Source organism: Neocloeon triangulifer, unplaced genomic scaffold (assembly GCF_031216515.1).
Source record: "Neocloeon triangulifer isolate White Clay Creek 2 clone unplaced genomic scaffold, ASM3121651v1 ptg000001l, whole genome shotgun sequence".
NCBI classification, from domain to species: Eukaryota; Metazoa; Arthropoda; class Insecta; order Ephemeroptera; family Baetidae; genus Neocloeon; species Neocloeon triangulifer.
Window position 1 is genome coordinate 7,967,993 of NW_026775544.1, and position 21,865 is coordinate 7,989,857.

Consider the following 21,865-nt stretch of genomic DNA (forward strand, 5'->3'; position numbering starts at 1 on the left):
CAGATTTGCTTTGGTGCTTGAAAATCAATCAATTTTGACTGATAAAAAATATAAAGGCCATAAAAGAAAACAGTTTGTAAAGATACAAATGAAATTTCTACAGCGTTCAAAATTTTGATTTTTTTATGAGAATAAATTTAAATCTTTTTAATTTCAGTTAAAGTCTTTATCTGTCCTGATGTGTAATTAAGACGATAAAAAGTTTTAAGTTATTTTTCAAAAATTCTAGGACGGGAGTTTTGTTTCCAGCAAAATTTCCCTGTAAGAAGCAAAACGAGTTGTAAAATTTCTTATTCTCACATTTTACAAGAGAGGAGTTAACTCCGTAAGACTCTTAAAAATAATCCCAAGAAATAACTTGAAAAATTATGGGACCCAATTAAAAGGTTAGTTGATTTAGTTTACATTTGTATTTATGAAAGAAACCCATAAAAAAATAAGTATTTTTATATTAAAATCAAAGGAAATAACCTTTATTTAAAATAGGTTTGGCTTAATAAAAATGTTTTGTTTTCTGGTGAATGACCCGACGTTTGGCAAAACAAAGCAAGGCACAAAAAATTAAAAGTAAAGAAAGTGTTGCGTCGGGCGAGCCCTTGACTTGGGCTAAAAACAGAATATTGATCTGGGGGTGCGACTTCTTTTTAGTCTACTTTTCAGCTTCCTTCTTTCGTTTGCTTCCACTGGCGACGTTTGAATCGTCATTAAAAACTGTCGCAGGAGCCAGACAATGGAGCGGAATTTATGCTGCCAGCGGTGGTTGGTTGGCTGGCTGGCTGGCTGACATCGCCCGCTCTCTCAACAGTCGTACTGCGGCAAAGGGCGAGTCGGTCGGTGCTGCAACCCGCAACGCATGTCGCATTGATTGCCCGCAGCAAGAACCAACAAACTGCGCCGCTGCCGGACGCCGCCGCGCTTTCTTTTCCCAAAACCGCCGCCGATTAATCACTCGGGACCGCCTTTAATTGATTGCACAGCGCAAATCGATGCAGCTCGAATAAATTTGCCGATGACAAATAAATTTAATTCACTTGTGTCTCTTGCCGCGGGCGACAGATTTCGGCAGCCGGACCGAATCTGCGGTCGCTGCGACAGAAAAACACTGCAGAGGCTTTGGTGTTTTGTGGCTTTCGTTCTCTCACAGCCATTAGCGATGGTAAAAACACTCTGGGCCAAGGAAATGCTTGTTTTTGCATCATATTACATCCTTACGGCCTTTCCATATCTGCTGCTGGCAAAAATTACTGTCGCGAAAGCTGTTTAAGCTCTGCCGACTTTGCCAAATATTTGTTTTACCATTAAAATGCTCACAGAAGAGTTGCCACAACAAGAAATTCAATCATTATCTATTTTTCATAATAAAATTAATTTTGCAGCAATGCGAATGAGGAAATACCAAACGAAGTCGGATTTTTATAATATCATTTTTATAGCTCTTTCTTCTTTCATTTTTGATTTTATTATTGCAATACTGCGTCCCTTTTCAAATAAGATAGCGTAGGATTATGACTTTGTGGTCTCGATTAAAAGGGTTGCTGAATTAGTGCTCACTCCTCATTTAATCGATAAATGAATGAATTTTATTTGTTAGTATCAGTTAACCTCATCAAAATAATTTAGACTAGTAATGAGCTGCTCTGAAGTCCTTACATTTTTTAATGTTACGAAACAATTTTTACTTTTAAATTTTATTCGTTTCAAATTTAAAATTATGAATTATTATTTATTGCATCTCAATTAAAATTTCTAAATCAGCTTTCAATCGGCGTTGGAAAGTAAGTACGCAAAACATTTTCATTGAAAGTTCTAACCAGCAAAAAATGTAATTTTGTTGATTCAATTTTTAACAAAATTTCATATCATACACAATAAATTCCATTTGGAGAGCCTTATATTTTATATTTTAGAAGGTATAGGTATATCCATGCAGCATAGTTTAGAATACATAAAATATTGATATCGCAGCAAAAATTATTTTCAGATTTGCAAATATAACCCTTCATACAAATCAAATAGCACGAAAATTCATCTAAATATATTTTTTTTAAACACTGGAGTACTTTCGAATTGATTTCCGCGCAAATCAAGATGTTTTAATCGGTAAAATATTGAAATTTAGCCGCACAAAGGCAAAAAATCGAAATGTTTTGATTGATCAGCTGATTTGCACGTGAGTTAAATTTTTGGTTTTGAAGAGATCCGGTGATCGATGCTGGACAAAAATTTTACAGGTTTGTTGGAAAATACTTCTTAAATGTCTCTGCTAAAAAATTGAACTCACCACGGTCGAATTTCTTGCCATCTGGGTCGATGTCCTTCACATTAAAAATATCCTCGAACAAAATCCCCGCCATGTTGACGCGCAACTTTCAAATATTTCCAACTGATCGCGCGCTCCTAATTCCATGTTTCAAAGTAAAATTCAAAATAAAAATCTCTAGAAATTTTTAATAATGGAAATTAAGTCATAAATTTAATTTAAGTATAATATTTATAATTATTTAAATATATTTGTAGGTGATTTAGATAATTAAGTTTATCCTTTAAGATTTCTAGTATTTTGAAACAGTTTGTTCTTTGACACTTGCAGTAGGGTTGGGAGATCAAGCATGGCAGCCTTGCCACCTCGCAAAAATGCAACCCCAACAAAAATAATGAAAACTAACCTCTCCCCGTTGCAAATTCTTTTGCAAATGGGGTTTCCCAAAAATAGAGCGTGAGTGTTTATTCAATATTTTTTCTTAAACCGGTGTTGTCTGTCTTTTCTAAGGTTAATTTCTGAATTTAAAGTTCCGTTTACCCACCCTTGTTATGCATATGTGTATGTATCCATAACAATCAAAACAAACACAATAAAATACCCAAAATATTTTAGAAAAGAAAATTTGTAAACTTTTAGTTTCATTTCTTACAGCAATTTTGCTATGGTATTCACTTTATTTTTATTTCGTAAAATTTCAAATTTATTTAATTACGTGTGTATACCAACACTAAACTAATAATTTTTATAAATCAATTTTAGCGAAAAGGCTCTAGCAGCTACAGGCAATCGTGGTGTTCAGTTAGCCTCTGACTGGTTGCTGGCCCACGTGAATGATTCCCTGCTTGATGACATCAACCCCAGAGAGTACATCCTGTATCTGTGCCCAACTGGTCCACTCTTGGAAGAGCTCGAGGCTTTCTGGGAAAAATCGCTCCTCGAGTGTGGCTGGAACGGAGCCCACAATTTCATGCCACACATTACTCTAGTTTCGTTCTTTAAGGTTCAGCTTAATGATAATTGATGATAATTTATTTATTTTAAAGTTTTATTAAAGGTTCACGATGAAAGTGCGCCTGAGGTAGTTCAAATCCTCAGAGACTTGGTTGCTCAACATCCTATGCTCCAAATTGGCAATAAAATGAAGCTCGAGTCCTACACATCACAAAACTTCATGGGCTTTTTTGTTGCTGAGGAAGCAGCCAATAAGTTGAAGCGACTGGCTATGCAATTTGTCCAAGAAGTTTCCAGTACAGGTTAGTTGTGAATTTAATTAATTTATTAAACCTTCATTGTTATGCAACCTCTTCAGCTGTGTTTGTGGAGCCACACGTCAAGTCCCTTCACTTAACACTTGCATACCAATTTCAATCAACTCAATTTAACGGGCTTCAAGAGTTAGTAGAAGACCTGACGCCCACTTTGCCAGCCTGTTGGGAACTTCGACTCTATTCTAGAGACCCCAGAATTGCTGGTCACCAGGTATGATTGATTAAAACCAATTTTAGTTTAAGGAACAGCAAATTATTTTATTTCAAAGCAATGGCACTGAAATTTTTCTATTACAACTGTAGATAGAGCAACATTTTTTCTGTTTACAAAAATAATTCTTGTATGAACGTCTTCGAAAGAAAATTTCGCAAGATGATTCTGTAACAGAAAATTGAGATTTTATTAAAATTTATTTCATTGGAAGATAATGAGATTAACACGGTTATTTTTATTATTTGTACTTGACAGGTACACAAAGTTCTCTATTCACATATACCCAGAGAACCGGATGAATTGGAATTACGGATAGGTGACTACATTTACTTGAGTAGTGAAAATATAGCAACAACAACTGACGGTTGGGTCGAAGGTGTTTCTTGGCTGACAGGTAATATAATTGTTTGTATGTAACGCCTAATCTAAGTAAAAAAAAATCAGGTTGCAGTGGGTTCTTGCCATTGAACTACACGGAGAGAACAGCTGAATCGGATGCTTGGACGTTACACAGGTAAAAAATTGAACCTTTAGAATTTTGATTCCAGCATAGAGTGATTTGATTTTCAGGTCTATAGCATTGTACGACTCTAAGGAGTTGGTTGATTCTGAGATGGACATTTCTATGCCTAAAAGACTGAACCCTAAGAACAATGATACTTCGCTCAATGAATTAAACGAATTAGACAAGAGAATCGAAGCACTCAAACTAGAGAAAAATTTATATGAAAATGTAGACGTTAATGGCAAGCCAGCTGCAGTTGTAAGCTCATTCCCTTTTTTGCCGGTCACATTTTCAATAATCTTTTAAACAGAACAACAACACGGAGAATGGATGTCCATTGGATACAGGTCCCCGACAGATATATATTTCTAGACATGGGGAGAGAGTAGACTTCACATTTGGTACCTGGATTCCTTATTGCTTTGACGACGATGGTTTGCGAAATCTTAACACAAGAAACAGCCTTAAGCAGCAACTTCGTTTCAGGCTGCTACCTGAGGAAGGACTTGAATATGCCTCTGAGTGTTCCTAAAAGACAAGGTGGACCTCAAAGCTTTTCCAAAGACTGTCCTCTGACTAGAGTGGGCGAACTGCAAGCTGCATTAGTTGGTGAAGCCATGAAAGAGGCAAATGTTGAGATTCACCATGTCTTTTGCTCGCCTTCCCTCCGGTGTATTCAGACTTGCACAGGAATTCTAGATGGTTTGTTAGGTTAAAATAAATTAAGCAACACCTGATTAATAAACCCATTATTGCAGGACTAGGAAAAACATCTTTAAAAATCAACGTCGAACCTGGCCTATTTGAGTGGCTTGGTTGGTACCCCGAGACAATGCCCGAATGGCTTACCTACAAAGAACTGACGGAAGCAGGCTTCCGTATCAACCCAAACTACAAACCCATTGTTTCTTTTGAAGAGCTCTCAGAGAATAGAGAGAGTTGTGAGCAATTTTACATCAGAAGTTTCTACCTTACTCAAAATGTGATCAAGAACACAGCAGATATGGGTATTAACATTGATTTTGTTCGAGTAAAAGGAAACAATAAAAATCTTTCTATAGGTGGCAATGTGCTTCTTGTTGGCCATGCAGCAACTTTGGATACATGCACAAGACAAATCTTAGGAGGCTCCCCACTGACAAGTCAGGAAATGAGAGGACTAATACAGAAAATCCCATACTGTAGCACAGCTCTATTGGAGCAAGAGGACGACAACCAATGGCGACTGAAAGACACACCATTCCCCCCAGTCACACATTCAAGTAACATAAGATTTGACTGGCGAATAATGCAGAGCAAATAGTTAAAAAATGAAAACCCTGTTTTAAGGGCAACCAAATATAGATACCACAGAACCAAACCAAACAGAATGAATCGGGTAACGAAAGGCTAGCCTTTTAGATAATTGTAGCTTTTTTTCTCTTATGATGTTTCTGTTACTTAAAAAGTATTGCAGAGCTATACTTGAATTATTTTATTTATCCGCTTATATCGTAATTATTATATCAACTATTACATAATTGTTAAAATAAAAATAATAAAAATCAACTATTTAATGTTCAAAAAAATAGTATTTGTACCTTAAACAAATCCACCTTCCTTCAACTTTGCAACAAGCGAGTCAACATCGGGAAGGACAGAACCAGCTTGGCGGACAGGAGGGTCCTCGACGCTGACTACGTCATAGTGGGACTTGATTTCGACGCCCAAATCCTTTGGTGTCACTTTCTTCAGAGGCTTCTTTTTAGCTTTCTTTAGGTGAAATGATTATTTTTTGAGAGTAAAAATTTTATTAACAATTTCACCATAATATTTGGAAGAGTAGCATAGCGTGGCTCATTGAGACGCAAATCTGCGCTGATAACGGCAGGTGTCTTAACCTTCACAGTCTCTAGTCCACCATCAATTTCACGGACAATAGTCAAGCTGCCGTCACTTTGCTCAATCTAGTAAAATATTCCAATATCTATGTTTAAAAATGAAATAAAATAATTAATAATATACCTTTGAAGCAAAAGTTCCTTGAGGCCAATCTAAAAGAGCAGCCGTCATTTGAGCAGTTTGATTGCAATCATCATCGATGGCCTATAATGTGCAATTGTTATTACATAATAACTCTTTAAACATTTACCCATATTAATTTTTTTTTTCTTCAAAATCATTACCTGCTTTCCAACAATGACAAGGTCAGCCTTTTCATCCTGAGCAAGCTTGGCAAGAATCTTAGAGATATGAATAGGCTGAAGAGTCTCCAAATCTTTTCCCGTGACTTCGACATGAATAGCCTTATCAACTCCCATAGCAAGTGCCGTTCTCAAAGTTTCCTATTTTTAACAATGGAGATAGAAAATATGAAAGGTCAAACATGATTATGTACCTGGGACTGGGCTGGTCCACAGGACACTGCAATAATTTCGGCTGCCAACTTCTTCTCTTTCATGCGCACAGCCTCTTCGACAGCAATTTCATCGAAGGGATTCATCGAGTGCTTGACGCCCTCCGTGACTACACCTGACTTGTCAGGCTTGACCCTGATCTGAAATGTTTTAATTAGTTTGATTTTCAGTATAAGAGATGCAAACGTTTTTTAGGCAATTTAATTATTTTTTCCAGTATATAACAATTATGAGAGATTAACAAAAATAATAAGAATGACCCTTGCACTATGCGGCAAAATGATTAGAAAACAAAGGAGGACAGTGATTTGGGCTCATTCCTTTTTTAATTTAATACATATCGGGGCATGAATTTATTTAAGTTTTTATTACAGTCTAAAATGCATAAATTTAAAGTGTCTAAAGCCATTAGTAATTACCTTGACGGCATAATCGATGACTCTTTTCACACCGACCAAAACACGAGCCATTTTCGTTGCCTGAAAATTTAACAAGGATGAAGGATGCCAGCTGGAGTTGAGACGGCTGAATAGAAAGGAGGGGCCGGAGGGGCAGAAGTCATCGCTACCAACTTTATACTTTTTATATTTCACAAGGAAATATATAATTATATTATACCAGTTTGCATTTTTAAGTTTCATATTTTAATTTTACGGCATTCAATAAATAATAACAAAACTATTACGCTGACAAAACAATTTTTTTATTAATAAAAAAAATTGAAAAAAGACACACACTAAAATTTGAATTCTTTGTATTTTTTTGCTTGCTTGTTGTCTTGTCCCTGTTGTCTCCTTCTTTTGTTCTGAAAATATTTTAATTTTTTAAAAATACAAATTTAATACAAATAAACAAACAAATCACCTTTTGTCTTGCAACATGATCTACCACCATGTCTGAAAGATCCTCTTTCTGCAGCTGAGACTGTTGTTCTCTTAATGTCTGCTCGTATCTCAGGGCCATTGCATCTGTGTCCAGGTCCAACTCGGAAGGATCAAGCGCCAACTCAACCATTCCTTCTCCAGTGGCGCCTCTGCGAGATGTGAGAGGTGGACCTCCTTGCGAGACTGCGCTGCCTACGTCGTACACATGAGTTGAGGCCATCATTGATGCACCAAGTCTGTCCACTCGCTTTTCTTGTAAAACGGTGTACAAAGATGGACCTTCGCCACTGGAAGTAAATATAAAGTCAATAAATTGCATGAAAAAGATATCTAGAAATTATTTACCTCTCCATTTCACTTTCAATCTTCTTCTTTCGCAGCTCAATAATTTCAGGTGTTTCGAGGCCTGCAGGTACAGACGAAAGACCTGAAGGAGTAATGAGGCCTTCGGCAGGTGTGACAAGCCCCGTCTCGTCAACTGCTACACCCTCTACGCCCACACCCTCCTCTCCCTCTCCTTCTTCTTCCTCTTCTTCACTTTCACTTTCTGACTCTGACTCCAGCTCTCCCCACAAAGTGTGATCAACTTCTTCCTCAGCAGCAGCATGCTATAAGAATAAAAATACATTAATTTTAATCTCAATTTTAGGACGAAAAACCTACAGCGTAATCAGATGACTGAGTTCCAAAGACATCTCCATAGAGAGGTCTTCCAGTTTCATCCACAGGGGGTTTGCCCCAACCTCCAGCATGGTAACCAAAAGCACATCCATCAGGAATAGGTGCGTTCAGGCCAGGGATTTTTAAACTAGGATACGAAGGTGGAGGTCCGTAACGTTGCATGGCAATCAACCATGGCGGAGGTACTTTGTGCGCATTGTGGCCAACTGGCATTCCGAGGGCAGTACGCAAATCTTCAGACAAATCTCCAGGTTTCTTTTCCTTTAGCCTCGTCTCAAATTCTTTGCCCTCATAGTAGAGATCGCCATGTATGGACATGCGTGGTTTAGTTTGCCATCTACATTTATACAAATCTTGTATTAATAGGTTAATAAAAAATGTGAATGTGTTACTTGAAGAAGGCGTCGTGGAGCTTCTGATAATCAATATCGATTTTTCCCATCTTCGGTCGAACACGTTCTCTCATCTTGGCCTTAAGCGTTTTCGAGTCTTCCTTTTCTTGCAGCGCCTCTCTCATCTCCATGATGCCAGTTTTTTTGATGAAATCTGGAAGTCGGAATGGCGGCTTCTCGATACCCCTCTTGCCTTGCAAATACTAAAAGAGCACAAATATCAATTAATAAAACTTTCATTTGAATAAAATAATTCCACCAGACCTTCCTTTTGAAACACCAGTGCCTTGGAACTGGCACTGTGTTTCGATGGGCCTTCAGCTGCACTAGCAGCTTTGGGTCTCTAGCAGTTACGTCATGCATCTCTACGACGTCAGGCCTTGTCACGAGTTGCTTCAGCTCCGCAACGCTCAACCTGGTGAGCTGCTTCATTTTCCTCTTAGAGAGCTTTGATTGCCCACTCTCATTATTTCTCTAAAAAAATTTTTATTATTATTAATTGACATATAAGTAAAACATTCTTAAAAACCTCCAGCTCTTCCATTTCATCATCCTCAACAGGTTTTGGGACTTTTTTCAGAACAGGTTGAGCAACGGCAGGAATAATCTCCTCAGAGCCTTTGCCAGAAATTCGGAATGTCTCAAAAATTGATGCAAACTGCCGATACATGGGGTCCAATTCATTGATTTTCAGAGTTTCTTGGATGTACCTAAAACAAAATAATAATTTTGGTATACTTAAAATATATTTCAGGTTATCTTACTCGACTTCAACATCAACATCATCTTTTCCATTCTCCTTCTTTTCCTTCTCTTTATTTTCACCCTCGGCAGGCGCTTTATTTTCTTCTTCAGCTTTCTGCTGCTTCCTTTTCTTTTTCTTCTTCTTGTTCTTATTTTTCAGCCGTTGCTTCTCTCGAGCTGCATTGTACTCTGCATTGCCATTTTCATCTTCAGCGCCCTCGTCATCCAGGTCAGCGTTGAGTTCGTCTTCGGGAACGTCTCCATCGCCGCGGCCTAGAACTCTGGCCCTCTCGTTCTTAAAGGCAAAAGCCATCTCCAGGGCTTGAGGAAGTTTTATCTGCTCTTGGTCCTCTGCGCCCTCTGGACCGCCAGGGGGTGGTGCAACCCTGAGGGACATGAGCGGCTGCAAATGCTGCCCCCCGTCATCACCTCCATCCTAAACATAAGCCAACATTTATTAGATCCTGTTCACTAAAATCTGTTTTAAAAATCAATATCAATTTACCGGTACAAAGAAAATCAAAAGTGGGTTTATGAAATAATTCATATTTTTAATTGATTGCTATATTTTATAGAAAAAATTATTTTTAGAAAAATTACTGCAGATTTATGTACAATGCCGGCAGGATTCATGGAGTTCATGCTCTTTGTATTTTTGTGGTTATTATGCTTTGATTGAAGCTTCTTCTGTCAAACATGCGAGGATAAATAAACAAACCTCAATATTGGGGTCCATTTCCAGGAGCTGAGCCAGTACTCGTTGAGAAAATTGGATAACTTTTGGGGAATTTATTTTATTTGTTGCGGTGCCTCAAAGTCAAAGCTTGTTTACCAAAATTTCAAAATCCAACATGGCACGACATTGAAACCGGTTCCCTCTCGTGGCAAAAGATGTGACCACAATTAAGGCATGCACGCGGCAAACAGCGCCAAATGTGTATTGCGGCGGCAATTTTAAACTGAACGAGAATCGAGAATTCGAGAAATGAAAACAAACATTTGATTCAGTTTTATTAATGTTTAACCATTGTCAATTAATATCGCGTATAGCACAATTGCACAATAGGTCAACACTGGCTGGACAGTAGTTATATTTTTATCAAAAAAGGTAATTACATTAATTCAATTCAAAATTAAAAAAAATATTATAAAAACAAAATGAATGCACCTCAACTTCGTAATGTTAATATTATTTCTTATTTTGTAGTGTGGAAGAGGGATCAAGAGAAGAGAGATCACAAAATAATGTGGCAACATCAAAAAGGCGCTTCAGTTGTATTTATAAAATTGATGTAAAATTTTCGTAGATATTGTAATTTATTCTCTTTACAGCTCATTATTGGTCCGACCCAAATGGAGGAAACCGTGAATTCCGATTCAGACGACAGCAGCCTTGGCAGCATGGATGACGATGATGCGTATGCAGATTTTGTCAAGACCACAGTTTCTTTACACCCGAAAAATTGCTGTGACAACAAGCCGAGGGATGTTGAACGCATGAAGAGATTTCTAGCCAAGGACAGTTTGTCACTCGACCGACGAGACTCGGCTTGGGAGCTCACTCCGTTGCAATGGGCTGTTCAGCTGGGTCATTATCGTTGTGTCGAGTTCTTGCTGGATGCAGGAGCCGATTATACTCTACCTGCAGACAATAACACGGACTTGCTTGAAATCGCCCTACGGGAGGAACACAACTACAACGTAGTCAAGATCTTGCTGGACTTTGGAATAAGCGCTAACTATGAGCCTCCGAAGGGCTGCCCTGTCCGATACAACAAGTCGTATTATGTGACATGTGCTCTTCGACATGGCATTCTACCAGCTCAAATTTTGTTGGACTATGGCGCAGTGGTAAACGACTTTGATGGTTACGACATAAACTTCTACAATTTTACCCATTTCGTCGCTGCCTCTAGTGCGGTAATAGAAGCAAAGGCGGACGTCCTGAAGTTTTTGCTTCTGAATGGCGCCCCTGTTGATGCCAAAAGCGCCCGTTTGACCAAGCCTTCTAGTTCAAATCCTGTAGTGAAAGACTGTCTCTCGTTGATACATCTTTTCATTTGCTGTGATGGAGAACGAGGTTTCGAAGAGGAGAAAAAAATTGCTGATCTTCTGCATCAGTTCGGAGCAAATTTCTGGGAGAAAAACAGACTTGGCTTGACGCCCCTTCAAGTTCGAAGTAATCGAATTGTGTGGAACAAGGAGCGCCGCTTACGAGATATTGGATGGCTTTCTCAACGACCACGAGAAGACATCTTCTTCCGGATAACCGAGTACCTGCGACACCTAATGTCAGCTCCTCTGTCGCTCACTAGTTTGTGCCGACTCACTTTGGTTCGGAGCATGGGCCAAAATTACTTTAAAAATCTGCATTTGCTTCCCAAACTGCCCAGAAGGGTGATTGCGTTTCTGAGAGGCTGGGAACTTTTAGACCGGCCTGTGTACGGCGACTTTAGTTTGTAATTATTGGTCATACATTTCCCATTAAACGCAAAGAAAAATAGATGAGTATTTATGTGGCCCGAAAAGTCATTTTTTTTTTTTAAATTCTCAACTGATTAAAACTTTTTTTAATAATTTTGATCTTTTATTAAATATTACTCCAATTTTGATTTTGAATTAAAAGTTTTTCTTCATAGAGGGTGAGGTTGGAGTTACCACTGCCGGCGTTGACGGCTCTTGAGGCTCTTCAAAGCCTTGAGGCACATAGTATGTCCTTGTGGCCGGCTTGTAAATTGGGTTCATACCACTCAAATTAGACTTTTGTGTAGCTTCCACAAATTTTAAATAGTCGTATCTGTCTTTCGCTGCCACTATTGAGCGCCAAACAAGCAGAATAAACAGGCCAATCAGGAAAACTGCAACCACAATGATCCCCAAAGCAATAGCGGCTGCATTCGGTTTTGGCGTACATGCCTATTAAAAAAAGTAAAAGTATAATTATTTTGAAAAGTTTAAAATTTACTTACTTTTGAATCAAGTACTTTCAGTCTGACTTTCCTATTTTTGTCCAAGTGATAGCTGAATTGGAAAATGCAGCCATTTTCATCCTCAAATTTGCAAAGTTCCTCCTCTAAGTCCTCAGACACTGGAAATTTCATAATTTTTTTTTTATAGTATTTAATTTATTTAATTTAGACCAACTTACATTTTAAAATCCTCACAATGTCCAAGTACGAGGAACTGGAATTTGTGAAACACGGGTTTACAGTCTCATCCTCCGGACATTCTTCTCCAAAAACCTTGCAGTGGACACAAGGTCTGTACAAGGAGCACAGACCCTTGCAAGTGTCGCATTTTTCACAAAATAACCCCGTTCGCCTATAAAAAGAACTTTAATAATATTTAGTTAATACATTGATCAATTACCTGGAGCCATCAACAATATTGCAAACGCATTTGCCGCACTCGCACTTGCCCTCACCGTTGCAGGGCTTGGTGTCTCCGGGCGCGATGCAAGTCTCCTGCGCAGAGGAACACGAGCAGGTCCGACCTTCCCATCCAGGGTCGCACTGACAGCGGCTGCAGACGCACCTTCCGTGGGGACCACAGTCGCCGCAGAGCGTGTCGTCGCACTCACAGTAGCGACCATAGGCGGCCCCGTTGCACTCGCACTGCCCACACAGGCAGTCGCCTCGACCCCAGCAAAGGTCAACGCCCTGAAGGGCATCGTCGGCGGACAGGCAGCCAGCGTCCAGTTCGGCGATGGACGTGGCGTTTCGTTCCGAGCAGCTGCACGAAGGGCCGTACCTACAATTTGAGGTATATTTAAAATCTATACTATTTTTTTTAATTCACAAATATTTTTTAAATTTAGAAAGAAAAAAATTTCGATTAAAAAACAATCAAATTAAATAATAATTAATTCTTGAATAAATTACCATCCATCGTGACATGCACAAGTCCCGCAGTTCAAGTCGCCGTGCCCACCACAAGTCAAACTATTCTTTTCCTGCTCACAATCGCAGCCGCACAGAAGCTCCACGTTTACTTCCAATCCAGACACTAAACCTCTTTCTTCAATTTTCACTTTTTGCTTCTGTGAATATAAATTTTCCGTTAATAATTTAATAATTTTTATTTCACATTTTATTTACCCAATCCTGAGGATCGCTGGGACACTTTTCTAAATTGAAAGTTAAATAGAATTTGTATTCCATGCCTTCCTCCACGTGTTCACATGACTTGGTGCTCAAAATTTGTCCATCGGCCGAATTGCACGTCGATTCGTATTCAATTTTAAGAAAATCTTTAGCATTGTCCGAAAAACTAACTGACGAAACAATATCCTAAAATTAATAACATTGTAAGTATATTTTCTCGATTTGTTATTTATTTTTTTTTTTTTTTTTTTTGCTAATTAACTAACTTTAAAGCCCTGGCGAACCAATTGGATAATATTAGACGAATCCTCTTCCAGAGTAGCCACGTAATTTGCACCAAGGAGGACTTCGTTTAATCTAATGTAGTGCTCCAGTCTATCTTTTGTCACAGCAAAAATTACGCTCACCTGAAGAAAATTAGTATTAGAGAAACTTCCTGAAATTATTTAAAAAAAAAATAATAATAATATAACAATTATTTCAGAAAGAGAGAGTATATTGCGTTCATTTGGATCACAACGGCGAACGTTTTTTTCATCACGTTTTTTATTTTTAATTAATTTGCCTGAATTTTAAAAAGCAGCTACTACTTTATTTTTTAGCAGCAAGGAATCAATTTGTCCAAGAGAAGGGTAATCAAGTTCATTTGATTTCAAGTACAGTCCAGTTTTGGGGTCCAAGTGACAGGCCACGTCATTATTGCGAACGGCGCCAGCTAACTGATAAAATGGGTTAAAATAAAAAGATTAAAAAAAATCTAAAAAAAAGTACTTTTCCGTCTCCTGCGAAATGCAAAATACCGTCTGAAGCCAAAATCACGATTTTTCTGGAGTCGGTCGCCCAGCCAATGTCGTTTTTGCACGCCAAAACCTGCATAAGCGCATCCAGGCCACCTTCCGCGTTGTCCAGGTTTCCGGACACCGTCGCATTCCGTACCCTGTCGGTGAATTTTTTCGTATCCTTTGACAGGGTCAGGTGGTGATGGAAACCATAAGCGGGACTGCAAGTAACCCGCTCGGCGCTGCACGGATTTTCCATGCGCGCGGGGTTGACAAAAGGCATCAGAGGTTTGTCCACAAACGAACCGAAACCGAGACGGAAATTGCGTGTCATATTTTTCATTGCGTTTGCCAAATCACCGCCTTTTACATCCAAGTTAAAAAAATTACTAATTTAAAAAAAAATATTAATATTTACCAAGCCCAGCTAGCGTTTCTTTATCGTCGCTCATACTGTAAGTTAAGTCCATAAGGTAATAAACGTCAAGGGGATAATTTCTGGCAGCCCTAAAGCTCAACGGAATTGTTACAGCGTCTCCTAAAATTTAAAGAAAAATTTTAAACACAGAATAAATTGTGAATTTTCAATTTTAATTTTTTTATTTTTATAATTCTGCACAACAATTCCCACCCTTGTGCAAAAATTTTGTGTGGCAGCAGCAATTTTAGTGACTTATTATCGTTATAATTATTTTTCTTTGTGATTGAGTGATCTCTGCGCAGACCTCTCTTTGGGGCTTGGCGTTTTAGCGACTTGTTTGCCAGAGGTGCTGCCGTTACTTGACATTTATTTTGTTAAATTCATATATGTCTTAATTTGTTAAGAATAAAATTAATAAATTGATTAAAAAATTTGAAAAATTTACCTGCTCTGATTTGCAAGTCGGCCATTTGAGGCCGGACTTGCACTGCTTTAATTTGGTCTCTCAAATCGTTGTTCAGGTAATCGCTGAATTTCGCATCGCTTTTAACCTGGTAACCAGATTTTCCTCGGTAGTAAATCTCCTCAGTCGGGCAGCCATGCTGCTTCAAAACTTCTACGCGGTCACATCTTGGTTCTTTGAAGTCCTGAAAGCGATTCAATAAAACTTTAGAACTACGTGGCGATTTATATAAAGCGTCATGTGCACGTGTGCACTACATATTTCCCCCAAATGTGTATCTTCGTTTCCAACCAAAAGAGAGACGATGGCAAATATTAAAGATAAGAGCTACGAGTGTTTATTAAGGTGCGGTGAGCGGGACGCAAACCTAATATTTACTGAAACGACCCTTCGAAACTTTTTCGTCAGATAAAAGTGATAAAACTGCATTATTTTTCAAGTTAAAAGTGCTTCAAAACTCTTTGATTTAATTCAAGAGTGAAATTACATTTAATTTTGGCATGTAATTAATTTCAAGTAAAAATAAATAGTGATTACTTTTCCCTACCAATTGTTTGCACCACGAGCAATGGGGTCCTCCGCTAATGCATGAAGAGCAACTGGTCTCACCGATACAGCGGTCATCCGATTCTTCAACAGCAGTTTGGGCAACTTCTACACAATTTTATGTTAAAATGATAAATTGGAAAGAAATTTCGTTTAAAACTTCTTTGCCGATTATATCTTATCGATTACAAGCACAAAAGAGCAAATAAAAATTAGTCTCACCTTGAGATAAAACTCCACTTATGCTAAATATCACCAACGCAATTCGAAAGAAATGGAATTTTCTCACAAGACGCATGTTTTAGCTTGGTATAAAATTCACATTTTTTAGATCTACACAAGAATTGAATCTCGATGATGTGAGGCGAGACGTCAAATTCAATGTGAGATTTTTGTTTGACTCAGGAACAGGATCGATGCACCTCTTTATTATCTCGCTGGATTACGACCGCGCCTCGTTTGCGTTGAGTGATAACAGTTTGGCGCGTTTGACGGACGGAAAGAGAGCACTGTAACTAATAATTAAATTTATTTTGTTCGTAGAAAAATTAAATAATCCTTAAAATTGAAAATTTTAATTTTTATTCAAATATCCAAAATATTATGCTTTCATTTTTAAATTATTTACAAAAAAGCCGCATCTAAAATTAATTTTCCTTTGTTTAGTATCGTTAAATTAGGTATAAACAATTTTTTATTATTTTAAGACTTCACAGGATAATGGTTTGTAAAATAATTATATATTAAGCAAATCAAACAGTGGTATTAACCGCTATAAACCTCAATTCAGCTCTATTATCAAGTAATATCAGTCCTAGTGGAGTTTTGCACAACTACAGGGAGCATTATTAGTTCCTCAAACAGTCACAGGGAGGAGGGCGTCTCAAGCGTTAAGTTTGTTTTGGTCGAGGTACGATGGCTTCTGTAGACGGTAAGATTTTTCTCTTTTATCCCTCGAATTTCCCTGTTTTCACAACGAAACGCAAAACAAATTGATAAAGTACGAATACATTTGTTTGATTAGCACATGGAAGATTTGTAAATTACCCCCAGTGTTCTTTATAATTGAAATGAAAAAGTTAGTACCCGCGGTCTGATGATTGTCATCGAAGTCGTTATGAATTCATTATTTATATTTTTACCTTAATTGTATGAAATCTTCGTACACGCAATGCATTATATAACGCTTTTCTTAATTTGATTCTCTCTGAACTGAATTTTTCTTCGCAGTTTCTAGTTCATTTAAAAATTATTTTGGTGTTCCTTAGGTGTTGCTCCCGAAAAACAACCTGAGGAGTCTTCGGATGCCGCCCTTTCATCAGACAACAATGGAGGGCAAGATGAGTCCGTGCCGGACTTGGTTCGTTATTAATTAAATTATATTTGTTTTGGAAGAATTCATAACTTTTTTTTATTTTCAGTTGGCAAAAGCTCCTGATTTGGCAGCTGCGATGGACGAAACAAGCGGGGAACCTCCGAGGAAGAAGCCTGGTGTAGATTTGCAGTCTTTGCCAACCAGACAGTACCTTGACCAGACAGTTGTGCCTATTTTACTGCAGGCACTCTCAACCCTTGCCAAAGAGAGGTAGGCAATTTTTGTTTCAGCTATTTTTAACAAATTACATAGTTACAATAATTATTAGCCTCAAAGTAGAATGTAATTTTCTTTGTGGCTAATTTTTGAGATTGGAGTGAGTGCTAAAAATATTTATTTTTCCAGGCCGCCAGATCCAATCACTTACCTGGCCAATTACCTTGTAAAAAATAAGGCAACTTTTGATCCCAGTAACCAGCTGTGAAGCTTTTTAATTGGCAACTTTTATTTAACACAACATGCATTTTCTTTTAATTCACAAAGAGTCTTACACCATTTTATGGCATCTTTCTAATGTACCATTTTTCTTAAAATTTGAATTGCACTCTATTTGTTAAACATAAATCGCATGATATTAAATTCGTATTACTTTCCAAAACGCCACATAACAATGCATTGAATATTTTTGTATGGAAAAAAGGACGTGGAACTAAAATTTGTCTGTTAACTTATCAACATGTTCAAGTGTTGTCTGGCCATGGTAGTTGTTAATATTTGGGTTTATGTACCATGGAAAATACAAATTTTGCAATGATTAACTAGCGAATTGGTTTTATTTATTAATTAAGCCCATTGTTATTGTTCTTCTCATATTTTTATTAAAAAACAACATTGTTTCTCGTTTTTATACACAAAATGTTGAAAATCCTTTAATTGTAATTTTACTTGTACATGCAAGTGGATAGAGGATTGTTCTTTTTTTTTTAACTCGGCTCCTTTTTCGGAACCACAGTTTATAAGATGGGGGAATGGTCAATCAACGCAGCAAAAAGAAATCCTTGGAAAGGGGTGTCTGAAATCCTCCACAAGTGGGATGTTGAAAATTCATTTAGATGAACAGTGATGATGTAACATTGAGGTTTCTTTGGGGTTACAAAAATTGCCTCATATTTCCCTAACATTCAGATATAAAGATTTTTTGTTTTTCACTTTCATGGGAAGTTATTTTCAATCAGTAAATGCTCCCCGCATTCTGTCCTTCCTTGATCCTCAATCAATTCTAAATATCCGATTCATAAATTAGTCGGTTCAACTTTTCGAGTTAAACCTCCACTATTAGCAACAAGAATTATAGATAGTACCACTTCTTGGATCAACAATGGCACAGCCAGTCTTAAAAATTGAGATCATAAAATTGCAGGAAATAAAAAAATGCCATGCTGCTTTTCTGTATCAGATTGTTTGACTCTCATTTTTTCAGTTGCGTCTTGAGAGGAACAAAGACCAGAATGCAACAGTGACAGATAAACTTTGAGAATGGTTTAAAAATTAACAAATTGGAATTAAATGTTACAAAAATGATCTTCATAAATGATTTTGCTTCACGCACAAATAGTCAACAACAAAAGACAGTAAATAATTTTGGCCAAACAAATGAGCTTTCCAGGGGCAAGCAAAGTGTCCAAATTCTGGCCCAGGCAGAGCCCAATTGTCCATTCACTTCGGCACCCCAATGGGCTATTGAGCAGTTTATTGAGAGCATCGACGGCAATGTTTCTTCCAATTTCACACAGTGCTCTCTCGTTTGGTCACCAAGGGCGCCTCACTCAGGTCGTCCTCGAACTGGCTCGGCACCGCCGCCAACTCAGCTTTCGACAGCTGCGGAACCACCGGAGGCGGTGCATACCTGGACCCGTACTGCACCATCGGAGGACCCAATTGCACTGAAGGGCCAGGGGGACCACCCCATGGACTGTGATGAGGCCGTGGCAGTGTGCACTGCGAGTACCCTGTTTGCTGAATCTCCACTATTGGATTCTGCAAAAATATGAAAAGAAATTTGAAAAAAAATTTTAGAACAAAGTTTTAAAAAGGTGTTCGTGGCAAGATTTTAGACGAGGTCGGGCTCGTTTTCGTTATTGTACCATAAAATAAGTTTCATTTAGATGTGGAGAGCGTCTTACAAGGTCTCTTAGTCCCAGTCCTCCATTCCTAAGGGTGCAGTACCCTGCAAACTGGCCTGGAGGAGGTATGTGCGAGCTCCTGCCGTGAGGTGGCGTCGTGTCTATCGTGGATACTAACTGTCGATGTCTCAAAAAGGCAACCTCATCTGGATCGACTGAAAAAATCATTGTTTAAAAATCAATTGAATCAATATTTATTTTCTCTCACTGCAGGGCTGTGGAATAATGTCGGGGTCTTTTTCATCCCCTCCGTCCGGAGGAGATCCATCGCACACGGCTCCCATGGCGGCGAGGGGCTCCAGTTTGAGTGTGGTGGGTGTGCTGGAGCCAGTTTTCTCCAGAAGGCCCAGACCGATGCTGCAAGAGCCGCCGTCAACTCCTCCCTGCTGTCCAGCTCGGTTCTTTGGTCGATCTCTTGATGGACACTGGGAACGGAGTACGGCGCAGGCAACAAGGGCCACTACCAAAAGTGCGGCGGCCACACCAACAAGGACACTCATTGTTGGTGTCAGCTTCATGCCTGAGCGGGGCCGATCTATATAAAATTAAGTAAGAATATTAAAAAAAGTGAATTTATTAAATAATAAATTTTATTGTCAGTTTGATTTTTTTTTTAATATTATATCGATCCTTTTTTCACAGAAGAAAAGAAAGAATAATATATTTATTGTTAAATTAATACCAGAGTCTGAAGTGGTAAGCTGCTTTTCCGGGAGGCGTTGGGTGTTGGCGTGCAAAACGACCGGCTCACTCCTGCCCTTGGCATTGACTGAGTAGACCATGGCGCGGTAACTGGTGCCCGGCTTGAGTCCGCCCAGCATGAATTTGGGAGCGTTTGGCGCGGTAGCATTTCCCGTCAGCTCATGACTCGTGGTTTCCCTGACTTCCAGCATGAAAGACTGGGGTAGGCCGCCGTTGAATCCCTCAGTGCACGAGACAGAAAACGAGTGGGTTGATGAATTCAGAACTGAGCAGTTGTGAACTTGGTCAGGACGACCTGTAGATGAAAAAATTCATTTTTAAACCAATTATGATTTTTTTTTGCATAAAAATTGAAATAAGTTTTTAATACGGATCAAAACTATTCCTTACCAGCTGCAATGATATGGAAGACGCAGGGCAACCTTTGGCTGCCCACTTTGTTGGAAGCCCAGCACAGGAGGGACCCATAGTCAAGCTCTGTCATGGGGGTGTAGCTGAGCCAGCTCTGGGTGCCACTGTAGGTCACTAGGGCCGAGGCGACGTCTACACTGTCAGCTGAATTGTTGAAGGTCCATTTGAACTTGAGGTCTGGTGGGTTTGCGTCCACATTGCACTGAATCCGTGCCCGCTCCTGTTTGGCTACTCCGTGCACGCGAGGTTGCGTTGGGCGACATGTCGGAGCGTCTGGTAATTTTAAATTAATTTAAGAATACTTGCATATATATCAATTCAAATTTGAAGTACAGATCGATACAAAGTTTCTAGGATAAAATCTGGTTATGCCACATGCAGCACGAGAATGCGCAGCAGGTTGCATACCTTATTTGGCTTTAAATTTGGAAACTTGTCTCTAATTTAGGATAATTGAGTTTCACTAACAAAAACTTTACATAGTTTCAATAAATTTCAGTTAATTTTCGCATAAATGAATCCTTTTATTGCTGAAGACACCAAGTGTCTGTTGGGAATCAATTTGGCAGAGTGCTCTGCTCTCTTTTACGAGGTGGTTCATGGAAATAAGCCACACTCCACACACGAGTAAGCAAGCGATGTTTGGCCATAATCACTTTACGCTCAGCCACTTACACAGGACGTCAAGGAAAAATGCGTCGCTCTCGCCATCGCCCTCGGTGTTAAAACCGACGCACGAGTAATTTCCTGCAGAATTTCGCCCAACTCTTTGGAGGACCAAACTTTGATTGCTGACAATTACACCGGCTGCTGTGTTGTGATTTAGAGGCTTCCCCTGAAACACGGAAAACAACTGGAGTGAGGATTGGATGCTGCGAAAAGAAGCAGGCATTGGGTCAGAAGAAATAAAAACAACTAAATTGCTCTGGGCCCACGTCCTAACTCATTTCAGCACTCTCGCTGCTAAATACAATTTTAGCAGCAACGAAGTCTACGGGGAATGGCTTGTCAAAAGGCGCCTTAATCAATACTTCCTCAAGAAACAAAAAACATCGCTGCTGATACTTTTTTATTTATTGGCTGTGAAAAAAAGAACCAAAAATTCTCTCTAATAAATATAATAATTTAGCTTCATAACTCAAGGAGGGCTCACTGCTAAAAACGGAACAATTTTGTTCAATATTAAATTGTAAAATCTGATAAAAAAAATTATAAATTATGAGAAAAGGGGAGTTTGCATGCTCTTTTTAGGTCAAATGAAGCCACGTAGAGGATTAATTAATTGACTCCCGAACAAAAATGGTCTGATTAGACTAATTATCAGTCCGATCTTTTGAATATAAATTTTATTTTTTAGACAAATCAAAAATAATATATTTTTATTAATATTTTAATTTGAAAGAATCGTAAATCTGCGTGCGCCGCAAGGAGAGTACAAATCCTTGGGCTGCTGATTCTGCTGACGGAAATAATAATTGGCTCTCGACCCCTAAGTATTGAATTGCAGCGTAATCAGCAGAAATAAAATGCACCCCCTCCGCGTTTGGTGCGGCGCGCACACAAGCGATTATTCGCTATCTGCTTATGAGGCAAAT

At 38.7% G+C, this 21,865-nt stretch overlaps 8 protein-coding genes across 9 annotated transcripts in view; 3 read left to right on the top strand and 5 right to left on the bottom strand.

The window, feature by feature from the left end:
* Positions 1-2,380, bottom strand: part of LOC132197558 (DNA-directed RNA polymerases I, II, and III subunit RPABC3) — a 45,922-nt gene extending 43,542 nt beyond the window's left edge. The window contains exon 1 of the mRNA XM_059620906.1: positions 2,282-2,380. Coding sequence (XP_059476889.1) covers positions 2,282-2,354 — 73 coding nt within the window. The 5' untranslated portion in view covers positions 2,355-2,380. The remainder of the gene's footprint in view (positions 1-2,281) is intronic.
* A 220-nt stretch (positions 2,381-2,600) lies between these two features.
* LOC132196040 (ecdysteroid-phosphate phosphatase) lies at positions 2,601-5,819 on the top strand. Its single transcript, XM_059618425.1, has 11 exons — positions 2,601-2,716; positions 3,023-3,263; positions 3,318-3,516; positions 3,573-3,742; positions 4,001-4,139; positions 4,190-4,259; positions 4,316-4,508; positions 4,561-4,684; positions 4,737-4,952; positions 5,009-5,257; positions 5,312-5,819. The coding sequence occupies exons 1-11, from the start codon at positions 2,610-2,612 to the stop codon at positions 5,551-5,553; spliced, it is 1,950 nt and encodes a 649-aa protein (XP_059474408.1). The 5' UTR covers positions 2,601-2,609; the 3' UTR covers positions 5,554-5,819.
* Positions 3,763-7,202, bottom strand: LOC132196048 (electron transfer flavoprotein subunit beta). Its single transcript, XM_059618437.1, has 7 exons — positions 7,066-7,202; positions 6,628-6,786; positions 6,416-6,574; positions 6,255-6,335; positions 6,056-6,196; positions 5,831-6,002; positions 3,763-3,910 (listed from the first exon to the last, which is right to left on the bottom strand). The coding sequence occupies exons 1-6, from the start codon at positions 7,114-7,116 to the stop codon at positions 5,832-5,834; spliced, it is 762 nt and encodes a 253-aa protein (XP_059474420.1). The 5' UTR covers positions 7,117-7,202; the 3' UTR covers positions 3,763-3,910; position 5,831.
* A 125-nt stretch (positions 7,203-7,327) lies between these two features.
* On the bottom strand, positions 7,328-10,218 carry LOC132205335 (splicing factor 3B subunit 2). The gene is made up of 9 exons (XM_059634328.1): positions 10,066-10,218; positions 9,368-9,783; positions 9,133-9,313; positions 8,868-9,077; positions 8,604-8,806; positions 8,194-8,548; positions 7,876-8,138; positions 7,511-7,817; positions 7,328-7,451 (listed from the first exon to the last, which is right to left on the bottom strand). The coding sequence occupies exons 1-9, from the start codon at positions 10,081-10,083 to the stop codon at positions 7,383-7,385; spliced, it is 2,022 nt and encodes a 673-aa protein (XP_059490311.1). The 5' UTR covers positions 10,084-10,218; the 3' UTR covers positions 7,328-7,382.
* Positions 10,219-10,302: 84 nt separating this feature from the next.
* On the top strand, positions 10,303-11,913 carry LOC132205539 (26S proteasome non-ATPase regulatory subunit 10-like). Its single transcript, XM_059634642.1, has 3 exons — positions 10,303-10,455; positions 10,555-10,622; positions 10,680-11,913. The coding sequence occupies exons 2-3, from the start codon at positions 10,593-10,595 to the stop codon at positions 11,808-11,810; spliced, it is 1,161 nt and encodes a 386-aa protein (XP_059490625.1). The 5' UTR covers positions 10,303-10,455; positions 10,555-10,592; the 3' UTR covers positions 11,811-11,913.
* LOC132205530 (integrin beta-PS-like) lies at positions 11,901-16,107 on the bottom strand. The gene is made up of 13 exons (XM_059634629.1): positions 15,882-16,107; positions 15,661-15,767; positions 15,096-15,297; positions 14,648-14,767; positions 14,222-14,592; positions 14,041-14,169; positions 13,717-13,857; positions 13,445-13,636; positions 13,229-13,386; positions 12,717-13,097; positions 12,496-12,668; positions 12,317-12,435; positions 11,901-12,263 (listed from the first exon to the last, which is right to left on the bottom strand). Exons 1-13 carry the CDS (start codon positions 15,955-15,957, stop codon positions 11,967-11,969), a joined length of 2,466 nt encoding a protein of 821 aa, XP_059490612.1. The 5' UTR covers positions 15,958-16,107; the 3' UTR covers positions 11,901-11,966.
* Positions 16,108-16,471: 364 nt separating this feature from the next.
* On the top strand, positions 16,472-17,793 carry LOC132205546 (protein dpy-30 homolog). The gene is made up of 4 exons (XM_059634654.1): positions 16,472-16,590; positions 16,928-17,019; positions 17,081-17,244; positions 17,380-17,793. Exons 1-4 carry the CDS (start codon positions 16,575-16,577, stop codon positions 17,456-17,458), a joined length of 351 nt encoding a protein of 116 aa, XP_059490637.1. The 5' UTR covers positions 16,472-16,574; the 3' UTR covers positions 17,459-17,793.
* An 18-nt stretch (positions 17,794-17,811) lies between these two features.
* LOC132205515 (hemicentin-1-like) overlaps positions 17,812-21,865 on the bottom strand; it is a 210,292-nt gene continuing 206,238 nt past the window's right edge. The window contains exons 9-14 of one of the 2 annotated variants that reach the window (XM_059634617.1): positions 20,946-21,105; positions 20,250-20,543; positions 19,840-20,154; positions 19,366-19,692; positions 19,158-19,312; positions 17,812-19,011 (exon numbers count right to left, since the gene is read on the bottom strand). In XM_059634617.1, the coding sequence (XP_059490600.1) occupies positions 18,760-19,011; positions 19,158-19,312; positions 19,366-19,692; positions 19,840-20,154; positions 20,250-20,543; positions 20,946-21,105 (1,503 nt within the window). In that variant the 3' untranslated portion in view covers positions 17,812-18,759. Of the gene's footprint in view, positions 19,012-19,118; positions 19,313-19,365; positions 19,693-19,839; positions 20,155-20,249; positions 20,544-20,945; positions 21,106-21,865 lie in introns of both variants that reach the window. The other variant, XM_059634610.1, reaches the window with a different exon arrangement.